Below are 10,660 nucleotides of genomic sequence, written 5' to 3' on the forward strand. Positions count from 1 at the left end.
AATCATGTCACGTCAACTTGGGTGTTGGAGAGGGATCGATTTCCTAGCAAATTCAGGGGGCCAGCATTGGTAACCAGGCAGAGGACCTAAGGTGGTGTTTTGCCAGGGGGCCTAGAATTTCTAGGCATATCACTGCCTGTCAGCACTGCAGGCCTCGATGCACTTCTTGAAATGCACCATTACTCAGAAGTTCATTCTGCAAGGACAACGATCCGTCGCTTCAGTGTTGAGAGCATGAACATGCATTTCCATACATAAGCAGACTTGCAGTGAGATAGGTGGGTATTTTTGCTTCATCTGTACCCACAGAAAGTTTTTTTTCAAAGGCAGGAAAGTTATTTATTGGCTGCTTTTATGCAAAGTGCCATACATTCTTTAGAAAGCAGGGTCAAGCAATCCCTGGAGCAAATGGGGGTCACGGTCCCAACAGCGAAATCATTCTGCTGACCCTGTGACCTTCCAAGCACAGACATGGCCCCCTAACCCATGAAGCCGCTCACCACAACCCTCGTCTGTGAGCAATGAAGCAGGTTGAAGGGAAAAACTGTCAGCATGTTCCTGAACAAAAACCTTTGAGGAAAATAATTGAGAGGAGGCAGCCTAACCAGAGTTTAAAGAAGACACTGACATTTCAAGTGTTAATGCAACAAGCCTTAAATATTCAGGCTATGTGTGGATTTATAGCTAAACTGGAAGAACAAGCTGGTTTTACGACATTGAGCAATGTTTTCTAAATGTTTTAAATAGAATACAGATAATCTGATTTGTCATTTTATACTGCATACTCATTTACTGCACAAGAACATCCTACTGCTTCCTGTAGTACCTTAACCATCCATCGATGTTTGAAGCGCTGGGCTGCTCTATAAAATATATTGTGGTACCAATTAGCCAATCTTATAGATTTCCCATTTCAAGCTCACAGAAACACTTACAAATATCTGCATCAGGACACTAACCTTGGTATTACTTGTCAAGAAAATCAGTGGTATCATACTTCCTTGCCCCTGAGGGACAGTTTTGGGGAAAAATATGTAGTTTAATTTAATGGATTAATTACCATTTTAATTAATAACCATTTTATTGCTCGTTTCATATTGTTTCATAACTTTTTAAGGCATGTAATGGCTATTTATTTTTCGTATGTTAACATTGTGGTGACTACAAAGTCATTTTGAAAAATTAGGCCACTAAAACAAGATCCCAAATTGAATTAAAGATCGGTTGGTTTCCTGAGATTCAGCTCGTGATTCAGCCACAGGGGGGCGATAGAGGGCCGCCGGCCGGCCGGGCGCGCGGCGGAACAGCCTCTTCCTGTCGGAAAAAGTTGGAGGGATTATTAAAATGGCTGATCGCTCGCTGTCCGTCTGCTTTCACTTAGTATTTCCTACAACAGATAAAACGCACGGCGAAACGAAACCAAAGATGTAAATTTGAAGTTTTGCAACGAGATACATTTTGTTATACGAAGTAGACCGCGTTGCACTATATATATATATTTGCAAATCGCATTTTTAGGAGATCCTGCTCTGCTTCAATCCAAAAATGTGGTGTTTTTAAAACCACTTTACCACATAGCTTGGCTTTCATAGCAGCAGGAAGTGTTTATGGAATTGGCTGGTGTTTAAACATATTGGGTCTTACTGGTGTGCGTCGCTGTTGAAGATGCAGAGACCTCTGTCCAGTTTTGCGTTCGCCCCAGCTGTCAAAGTGAAGCTCATCAATGCCGGATTTCACACAGCGGCAGATCTGTGCGATCTGCGACCGCTGCAACTCAGCAAAGGTAGTGTGTCTCTATAACGGGCACGTAAGCCTAGAAATGGGAATGATTATGGCATAAGACATATCGCACAAATATTATTAATATTATTTAATATTATTATTTAAACCTGTCGAGGATATCCTCAGAATTTTGCATCTTAAGAGTAAATCTTTAGGTATATTTACACAGAAGAAAAGGTTAAACGTACGTATTATTACGTATATTATTCCGCAAACGGGAGTTTGGCGTCATGCACATTCATTGCGTTCGCTTTGTGATGCTGCGCAGAATCAGGGATCTCCCAGCAGGAGGCGGTAGACGTGCTGCAGACTGTGCGGTGTGACGCCAGCCAGGGAGCGGGTGCAGGCAGCCGGATGACGGCCCTGGAGCTGCTGGGGAGGGAGCAGGCGATGGGTGCCATCGTCACCTTCTGCTCAGCACTAGACTCCGTCCTTGGTGGTGGGATGCCCGTGGGCAAGACCAGTGAAGTCTGTGGAGCACCTGGCGTGGGCAAAACACAGCTCTGGTAGGACCGAGCTTCACTGCCTATTTCCGATGCCCTCTCGTCTATTTTTGGTGTATCCAGGACAGGCCTTTGTAGATTTTATTTTAGTTATGTAATAATCCAAATAATCATTGATCTTTGAAGTTTCCTGGCTGATTAACAGAACTAACTGGAGTAATGTTTTTTTACGATGGGGGGGCAAGAAACTATTCTAACTAGTTGATCTATTAGGTACATTCTTAGGGGATTTAAGGGCAGGTTCTTCTTTTAAGAGTATTACGGTGGACCTTAAAGCAGTTGGATTAGTGACAGGTAGGTTAACATAATCTTGTTTCTCCTTTCGCTAATTATGCACGGCAGCAACGGAGGTGTCATAGAACAGTGAGCCTCTTTATCGTTGTATTCTGTGCGCTGTGGCAGCATCCAGCTGACGGTGGACGTCCAGATACCGGCCTGCTTCGGAGGCCTGGGAGGCCAGGCGGTGTTCGTGGACACGGAGGGCAGCTTCATGGTGCAGCGGGTGGAGGATGTGGCCAAAGCGGCTGTGGAGCACTGCTCCCTGCTGGCCGGCGACGCCGGTACTACAGGCAGCGGGGGGCAAGGCCCGCCTGCCCTAAATACCGCATACTTTTTTAGAACAGTCACAAATGAAACTTTAGTTGGTTTCGCAAAAGAAGATTATGTCAGTTTGCCGGTCAACACTGCGTCTGCATCGATATGCATCTGCATGTTAGACTTATTGGAAAATGCCCCTGTTTTGGAATGTCACTATTGATTTTAAGCCTGAATTTCACATTTCATCATAGGGCAAAAACTCAAAACCTCATCCATCCGTCCATCCATCTAATGTGGGACTACCAAAACCAGTGCCACCCATTCTGGATTTCATATGTGAAGCTGTTTCTATTGTCTAGACATTATATAGCCGTCCTCACCTAGTTGCATATGGTACTAAACCCATTTCTCACAATCTGCCCCAGAACATGTGACATTTTTGTCCGATGCACTAAGAGTTTATGGTAATTGTATCTCTTGGTATACCATTACACAAATATTATTTTAATAACATAACTAATTACATGCTTCAGCTGAAATCTGAGCAAAGTTCAAATCCTGACCTGATATCACTCCTTATACACTGGTTAATTAAAAATTTCATATTCAACAACAGCTGAACCTTAAAGTACATGATCCATCTTTTAAAAAAGGCAATTTTAAGGCTTCTTCCAGATCATAGGTTTTCTTTTCCTGTGTGGGTTATATGAAATTGTCAAAGGTCTTTTCTCAAACAATTTATTGGAAATGTTGAATCTAGCAATTCACGAGTGCACTTTCTTTAAGCTTGGTGGCGCTCTAGGGGGGGTTACTGAAATGACAAGTGATGGGGGGGGGAGGGGGGCGTATGAGGAAATGGGAAGAAAAATAGCAAGATTTGGCCTGGATGAATGTTAACCTGGAAGTGAGGGAATGTAAAATGCATTTCGTGTGAAGTCGGGTATCTTTTAAGCCCGGTGACCAGACGTCCTTTTCAGAGCAGCGAGAGGCCTTGAAGGTGTTCACTGTGGAAGGCATTCTCTCCAAGCTGTACCTCTTCCGTTGTCATGACTACGTGGAGCTGTTGGCTGAGACCTACCTCCTGCCTGACTTTTTATCTCAGCACCCTGAGGTATAAATTCCTGTCTTACGAGAGCAAGCGCTTGCGTCCAAAGGAAAGAGAATATCTTAGAAGTTGTATTTATGGTTTACCTTTAGCTTATTAGTGCTATGACTCCTCCTTGGCCATAAATTGATCTGTTGTTTTAATATTTTTGTTTTAATTCTAATGATCATATGCAATAAGAATTAATTTTCTTTTTGTTCTTTTTGCTGATTGGCTGCTGTTCCTCTGCTGTGTTTCGATAGGTCCGTTTGGTGGTGATTGACAGCATTGCTTTCCCATTCCGCCATGACTTTGAGGACCTCTCCCAAAGAACGCGGCTATTAAACGGCCTTGCCCAACAGCTCGCCCAGATGGCTAACCAGTACAATGTTGCGGTCCGTCCTCTGGCTGCTATTTCTGCAGTCTTGTGACCTTTCTCCCTCGCCATTTGTTTTTCGCTTGGTGTCTGCACCGTTCTAACCAGGGGCTCATTTTCAAAATGAACTGAAAATTCCGTGCCGCGGCCCTCCAGAGTGCCAGAGCAGTGTTTCGTCAGTGAAAGATTTCAGGAAGACCTGGAGCAAATTTGCTTTGTTTTTTTTCCCCCACTGGTGTTATTTAACGACCTGCTGCAAGAAAAACTGCAGGCATTCTTCGTCACAAATGGGTGAATCCAGGGGAATCCTGCTGAGGTCCTGTTTCAGAGGTTCAGTATGTCATGCTCAGTCAGGGAAGTCCCCTTATTTGACTTCGTAACTGTTAGCGCCGCCCTAGAGGAAGATGCCAGAATCCCTGAGTAAACAGAATTCTCTTGGACATCAACCAAATGTGTTTTTGTGCTCAAAATGCATGGGGGCCCGCTTCAGGAAATGAGGGAGTACCAATCAGGGTGTATTTCCATATTGGCAGGCTTTTCAACATTGGTAGCTTTGCGTAAAGTTCAATGCAAATGTGTCGCGGAATGGGAATTCCCCCATCTGGCCGATCTGCTCCAAAGTAAATGCAAAACATCCCAAAATGAGGGGTCTTCACTCAGAATATATATGTATATGATACTTGCCAAAGGAGAAATATCTGAGATATGATCAGCATGGTATTCACTGCCATCTTTTAATTGCTGCAGTATATGCATTGTTTTCAAAGCTGCGCAGGGCGGTTTGGGGTATAATGTCTGTCGAACATTATTTATACGATTCTCTTAAAACAAACTCAGCTGGCAGCTAAGTAGCCATTTTATGCCTGGAGATGATCATTCCCCCAAAGGGAGGAATTTTCCCCACAGGCACAGAAACCTGTCAGGATTTGACAGCATTTCAGCTGCAACTGAGAGGGGAAGTTTCCGGAATGCAGACTGAAAAGGGGGAGCGTGGGCTACTTTCCTCGTAATACGTGAGCATTCTGACAGAGGGCGTGTAGAGTAGCAGCGGGCTGTTTCCCAAAGCGTCATTCGATGGAAAGAGGGCTAACTTTTGTAAACCTCTGGACAAAGGTCAGGTTTATTCCTTGTTTGTATGATTCACATTTTTATTGGCCAGTTGTGTACGTCGACACCATTAATTGTGGTTAAACAAACTGTCACAAGCAAATCCCAGTGTGTGTTGTGTCCTTCCTGGTTGCTATGCGCGCCTGAGCAGCTGTCTTTCGGAAACTATAAACGGCCGTCTTCTCCCTTCGTCCCTAGGTCGTACTGACCAATCAGATGACAACGAAGGTTGGAAGCGGCCAATCCAAGCTGGTGCCGGCCTTAGGTGAGAGGACGTGTGAGTCCTGGATGTTCAGGTTCAGAAGGTTGCTTAATGCATAGCAGATACTTAATTTAGGCCCTATTCATAAACACTGTGTTTTCACCGTGTCCCCTTGCTGAATATGAGTAGCACATTTGCTGCTAAAAATACCTGCAGGATTTCAGCAGAAAAAAACGTTGGACTATCCCAACAGTGACGGTTCAATAGACAAACTCTCCCAAAGCTGGATATGATGTAAACTGTAGATAAATTTAATTCACACAGTGTTAGAGCCTGAATTGCATGGTAAAACTACTTAGTTAATGATTACTGATGTAGTTACTCATTGCTTAAAGATTTATTATAATTAAATAAGGTGACCTCTACATTTAAGCTTCTCTGGGGTGAGTCTTTCTGCTGGCCTTGTAAGAAGTTCTGGAATTTACATCAAAGTGCCCTTAGATTACAGCTGTAGAGGCTTCAATGGGGGGGTGTCAGATAGACACAATCCCTTTCAGTGTTATGATCGTGTCGTGATGTGTACCACGATTATAACACCATATTTGCCTCTTGGATCTATTAATACGCAAGGTGACAGGAACAATTTGTGGCTGTACCGAAAGGTTTAATGAGGGAATAATATGAATCAGAAAGCCACGAGAGCTCAATGAAGGGTTACTAGCTGTCAGATGATATAATATATGACTTGTGGATGGTATAAGACTGAGTCTCCTCTGACCCTCCTGTACAGGTGAAAGCTGGGGCCATGCTGCGACTCAGAGGCTTGTTTTGCACTGGGAGGGGGAACAGAGGTAATTCTGATCCGCAGCCCTCAGAACAAGCTTTACCGCTGCCAAAGAAATTAGAGGATTCTGTTGCATAAATATTAATATGCAACATTGATACAAGCTCTGTGATGGACTGGCGTCTTGTTGCACCACCAATTTTGGCCTGTGCTCTAGGCTCTACGCCCCCCCCCCCTTGACCATCAACCAGGATAAGCAGCTGAAAGATGAATGTGAGGATCATCTGTCCAGTGTCCTTGACCATTATCTAGTCCTGGGTCGAGGTAAACCTGGAGCGAAACCAGGAAGCAGATAAGACACACAAATGGTGCTTTTCCACCGGCATATGGAACCGAGTCGCACTCGATCCGCACTGTGAAGAGAAACTAGTTGCAGCACGGTACCAGCTCACTTCGGTTAACCACTGCAGAAGAGTCCGCTTGGTAACGGCGTTTTTTACACAGTGCAAAGTTCAGTGGCATACCTCAGCGGCACTAACGTCATGCATGAGTTTAATAAACAAAAAGGTACGCCGGATTTGTGCATCACAACACGCACTTAATGTTTTAGACATACTACTAATCCACTTATTGAATTGTGGGCGAAAATAATGTCCGTATAGCATCGGAAAGCCGGCGTCCATTATCTAAAGCACTGCAATGACGTGCAGAAACTGTCAGTTTGATTTTCTGGAGTAAAATTAATCGCTTAGATTAATCGACCAATCGGTGAAATAGTCTATTGATTAATCCATAGAAAAATAGTTGTTAGTGGCAGCCTTAGTCGAGTAACTATAGTTATGGCTCAGGTAACTGAAATGGAAAACCACTATTTCGGTTCTTGGTGGCAGTGGAAAAGCGCCAAAAGGGGCATACTGTATGAATTAAGAGATGCTAGTTTATCCAACTGCATGTTTATGGAATGTCCAACGCTTTCAACTCACAGTCCATTCAGACAGATCTCGGGACAGACTTTGATCCCCAAAACTTACAGGTATGGAAGTGACAGTGCTGCCCATTAATGTGTAGTTTTACAAAAATGATTTCTATTTCGCATAAATAAATATTTGATTTTGTTTGTGTCCATCATTTTGCAAAGGACACATGCGCAGGACACACATGCTTGTTTATTCACATGCAGCTAAGAGTGTTGCTCTTGGCTAAGTCCCTGATGGGGAACAGCGAGGTGAGATGTTCCATTATCCAAGCGACTTTGTGCAGGGGTCACGCACTCTACGCAGCCCCCGAACCGGGAGCACCGAGTCTGTGCATTAGGCAAATGGAAGCTTCTGGGCTGGGTCCTGGGAGGAGTGTACCAACTAAATAAAAAGCAAAACGAATCGCCGCTGGGAGGGAGCACCTGGAGAAGCACTCGTTATGCCGCGCCTGTTTATTCCAGAATGTGCTGCCTAAACATTTTGTTCTGCGTTGCTGCGAGAATGACTCATGCAGCACAGAGAGCTGGCCTGCATTTGGTGGCTGGTCCTTATTTATAATAACTTTCGCCTGACCGCTCATTGGCGGCAGAAAAACAAGCTGAAGAAAGTTTCTCTGAAGCTCAAGGTCGTCCAGACAGAAGCTGTCCTGTGATACGTTTCTGTAAGGTTAATTGTGGCAGTTAAGCTGGACATCCACATATACCATGGCTGGTCAGTCTTATCCGGACAGGGCTGCTGTGTTTGCGGGTTTTTGCCGCAACTCCATAATTACATTACTAATTAGAGGACTGATTGGCTGAAGAGTCCTCACACCTGGGTTTGAACAGCTGACCTGCAGGTTTTTGGGAACACACCGGCCCTTTGCGGATAAGGTTGGTCACCCCTGACATGCACTATATGGCCAAAAGTATGCAGACTCAAGCTTGTCTGACATTTAATTCCAAATTCAAGGATATTAAATATGAACTCTGTTGCCCCATTGTTGCTGTAACTCTTCTGGGAAGGCTTTCCATTACATGCTAGAACATTGCTGGTGGGATTTGCTGCCATTCAGGTTGGGTATTAATGTTGGGTGATCAGGTTCCTGTCTGTGAGCTTGTGTGGCCCCTCACCTCACAGCTGAACTTGCTTCTGGACATTATGACCATCACATTTCAGCTGCTGTTGACCAGGGCAAACTCATTTCTTAGAAAGATGGCGTGCTATGCTGTGGTTCTGTACAACCATCAATTCCACTGCAGATGTTTGCTGCGTAAACATTGCGTAACTATGTGCTTAGTTATGCACCAGTGCCAGCAATGGGTGTAGCCTAATTAGACAATTAAATAATAGGGGCATCCTCATGCCTTTGGTCATACAGTGTAAGTGTGAATTACAGCCAGATCATCAGTTGTGGCCAGTTTAACCGAGGTTTCCACAGCTTTCGTGAAGATCTGCCGTTCTCTCCGCAGACTGGCGTCTCTGTATAAGTCTCCAAGCCAGAGGGAGGCTACGGTTCTGTACCAGATCACTGTGAGTATGCATACCTCCCTGTCCCGCCGCTCAGCTGATTGCCAGAGCGTAAGCCTAATCTGATGAGCAAGCAGCTGTCCAAATCTCACAGACGCCTTTCATTTTCATTTTACACCAGGGCTGTTTATTCAAAAATGCTTTATGTATCAAATCTATCAGTCCGATCTATGAAAAAGAAAGCCTTTCCGTATAATGTTGACCACTTAAGTATTTTCCTCACTCCCTTATCCACGTTTATTACATAGGATTCACGTAAGTTGGCCTATTGCGTAAGACATCTCTGGGCGACGTTGGAATTATGGGTAACGTTAGCTGGCACCTGGCGGTTATGTAACCGTGCTACTACACACTGCAGCGGGAGCAGTTTTATTTATTTATTTTTTTGCCTCTGTAATTAACATGTTCGTGACGAGGCTTTTTTCCCCCCCCACGTCTAGACAAATGAGCCGAGACTGTAGCGTAATGGCAAAGGTACTATGGGGAAAAACCGCCTGGTCACACAGCAGAGGGAGTTTCAGTGTCAGGGCGGGAGTGGCGTGGCTGCAAGCTGTACATTAGCAGCCATGGCGAGACGGGACTAGGGACAGGCTTACACACTCTCATTTTACCTTATTTGCTCTTGCTGGTAAAGAGGATTTGGCCGACAAAGCGGCCTGCAGTAAAACAGAACTGTGGAGACTTGTCTTTTTTGCTAAGCATTAGCTGTCATAACTATTGTATCAACTGGGTTGCAATTGCTTATTGCATTTGAAGCATTTTGAAAATATTTTTTTCCCCTACCCTTGTTCCTTTGGCAAAGACAATTTGCCCTTTGGAGCTGGTGAAATCGGACAAATTAAGTTAATTGAGAACAGAGTAAATAGTTTGCTGGGTTTTGGGAGCCTAGAATAACTAGGTGTGTCGTCTCGATATGGTGTCTGGAGATTAAAGTCCTCCGCATCACTATAAGGCCTGGCTTTTCTCCTCTTTGGCCGCGAAGTGGGGGTAAACGCAAACGGGGCTTTCCTGTGCCGCCCGGGTGCCACGACGGGGCTTCACTGAGTTTCTGGTGCTGAACGACGGCCCTCTCTTTCTCAGGGCGCTGGCTTCAGAGATGTGCTCTCTTCTGACCACGTTTCGGCTGACTCATCTGTGATTCCATCAGGAAACGCTCCTAAGCGCCTCCGCACCGAAGCAGACGACCACCAGACTTGAAGACATCTGGCTCAAAAACAACATTCAGCTGTTCTAAAACTGTTTGATGATTCTGATGACACTCTGACAATAAGAAGGGGTCTGGATGTGATGTACTGCATTGTTTACATGAAGGCAATATCACACACAGCTGCAGTATGCTGCTTTAATCTTCATTTTTACTTGACGAAACAAAGATGGGGTTGACCGTGAAGGTTCGAAGCTCTCATGATGGACTTGTTCTATATTGATTGGAAGGCAGCTGGCCATTTTGACAGGGGGCAGTGCTCTGTACAAAACGTTCACCAAGTACTTAAAGAATGACTTTGAGTTTTCTGCGTAATACTATTGTCTCTGTGCTTTGACAGTGGTAGATCATTAAAATCTCTTTTGGAAGCAACAAGAGGCATCTGGACCCTAACAAGCAATAATCCCCAGGTTATTAAAAGGCAGGGTTGGGGCCATTCCGGAATGCATTCATTAATTCCAGTCTAAATCAGGAATTGGAACTGGAGTTGGAATTGGAAAACAAACTATGTGGAACAGAACTGGAATTGAATTAGAATTTCAGGGAAATTTAAAATCCAACTCCAGTTCCATTTCATGATTTGGATTGGAATCAA

At 44.5% G+C, this 10,660-nt stretch overlaps 1 protein-coding gene across 1 annotated transcript; it reads left to right on the forward strand.

Annotated features, from left to right (window-relative positions):
- The first annotated feature begins 1,297 nt into the window (after positions 1-1,297).
- On the forward strand, positions 1,298-10,440 carry rad51c (RAD51 paralog C). The gene is made up of 9 exons (XM_023819499.2): positions 1,298-1,783; positions 2,051-2,288; positions 2,688-2,845; positions 3,800-3,933; positions 4,170-4,301; positions 5,588-5,654; positions 6,382-6,442; positions 8,804-8,864; positions 9,942-10,440. Exons 1-9 carry the CDS (start codon positions 1,666-1,668, stop codon positions 10,056-10,058), a joined length of 1,086 nt encoding a protein of 361 aa, XP_023675267.1. The 5' UTR covers positions 1,298-1,665; the 3' UTR covers positions 10,059-10,440.
- Positions 10,441-10,660: the final 220 nt, after the last annotated feature.

The sequence above is a fragment of the Paramormyrops kingsleyae genome, chromosome 18, assembly GCF_048594095.1.
Source record: "Paramormyrops kingsleyae isolate MSU_618 chromosome 18, PKINGS_0.4, whole genome shotgun sequence".
Lineage (NCBI taxonomy): Eukaryota > Metazoa > Chordata > Actinopteri > Osteoglossiformes > Mormyridae > Paramormyrops > Paramormyrops kingsleyae.

Bases quoted from the DNA above. Each gene is read 5' to 3' on its own strand.
- rad51c (XM_023819499.2), top strand. From the start codon at position 1,666: ATGCAGAGACCTCTGTCCAGTTTTGCGTTCGCCCCAGCTGTCAAAGTG. The intron at 1,784-2,050 runs GTAGTGTGTCTC...GATGCTGCGCAG, and splicing joins ACCGCTGCAACTCAGCAAAG to AATCAGGGATCTCCCAGCAG. The intron at 3,934-4,169 runs GTATAAATTCCT...GTGTTTCGATAG, and splicing joins TTTTATCTCAGCACCCTGAG to GTCCGTTTGGTGGTGATTGA.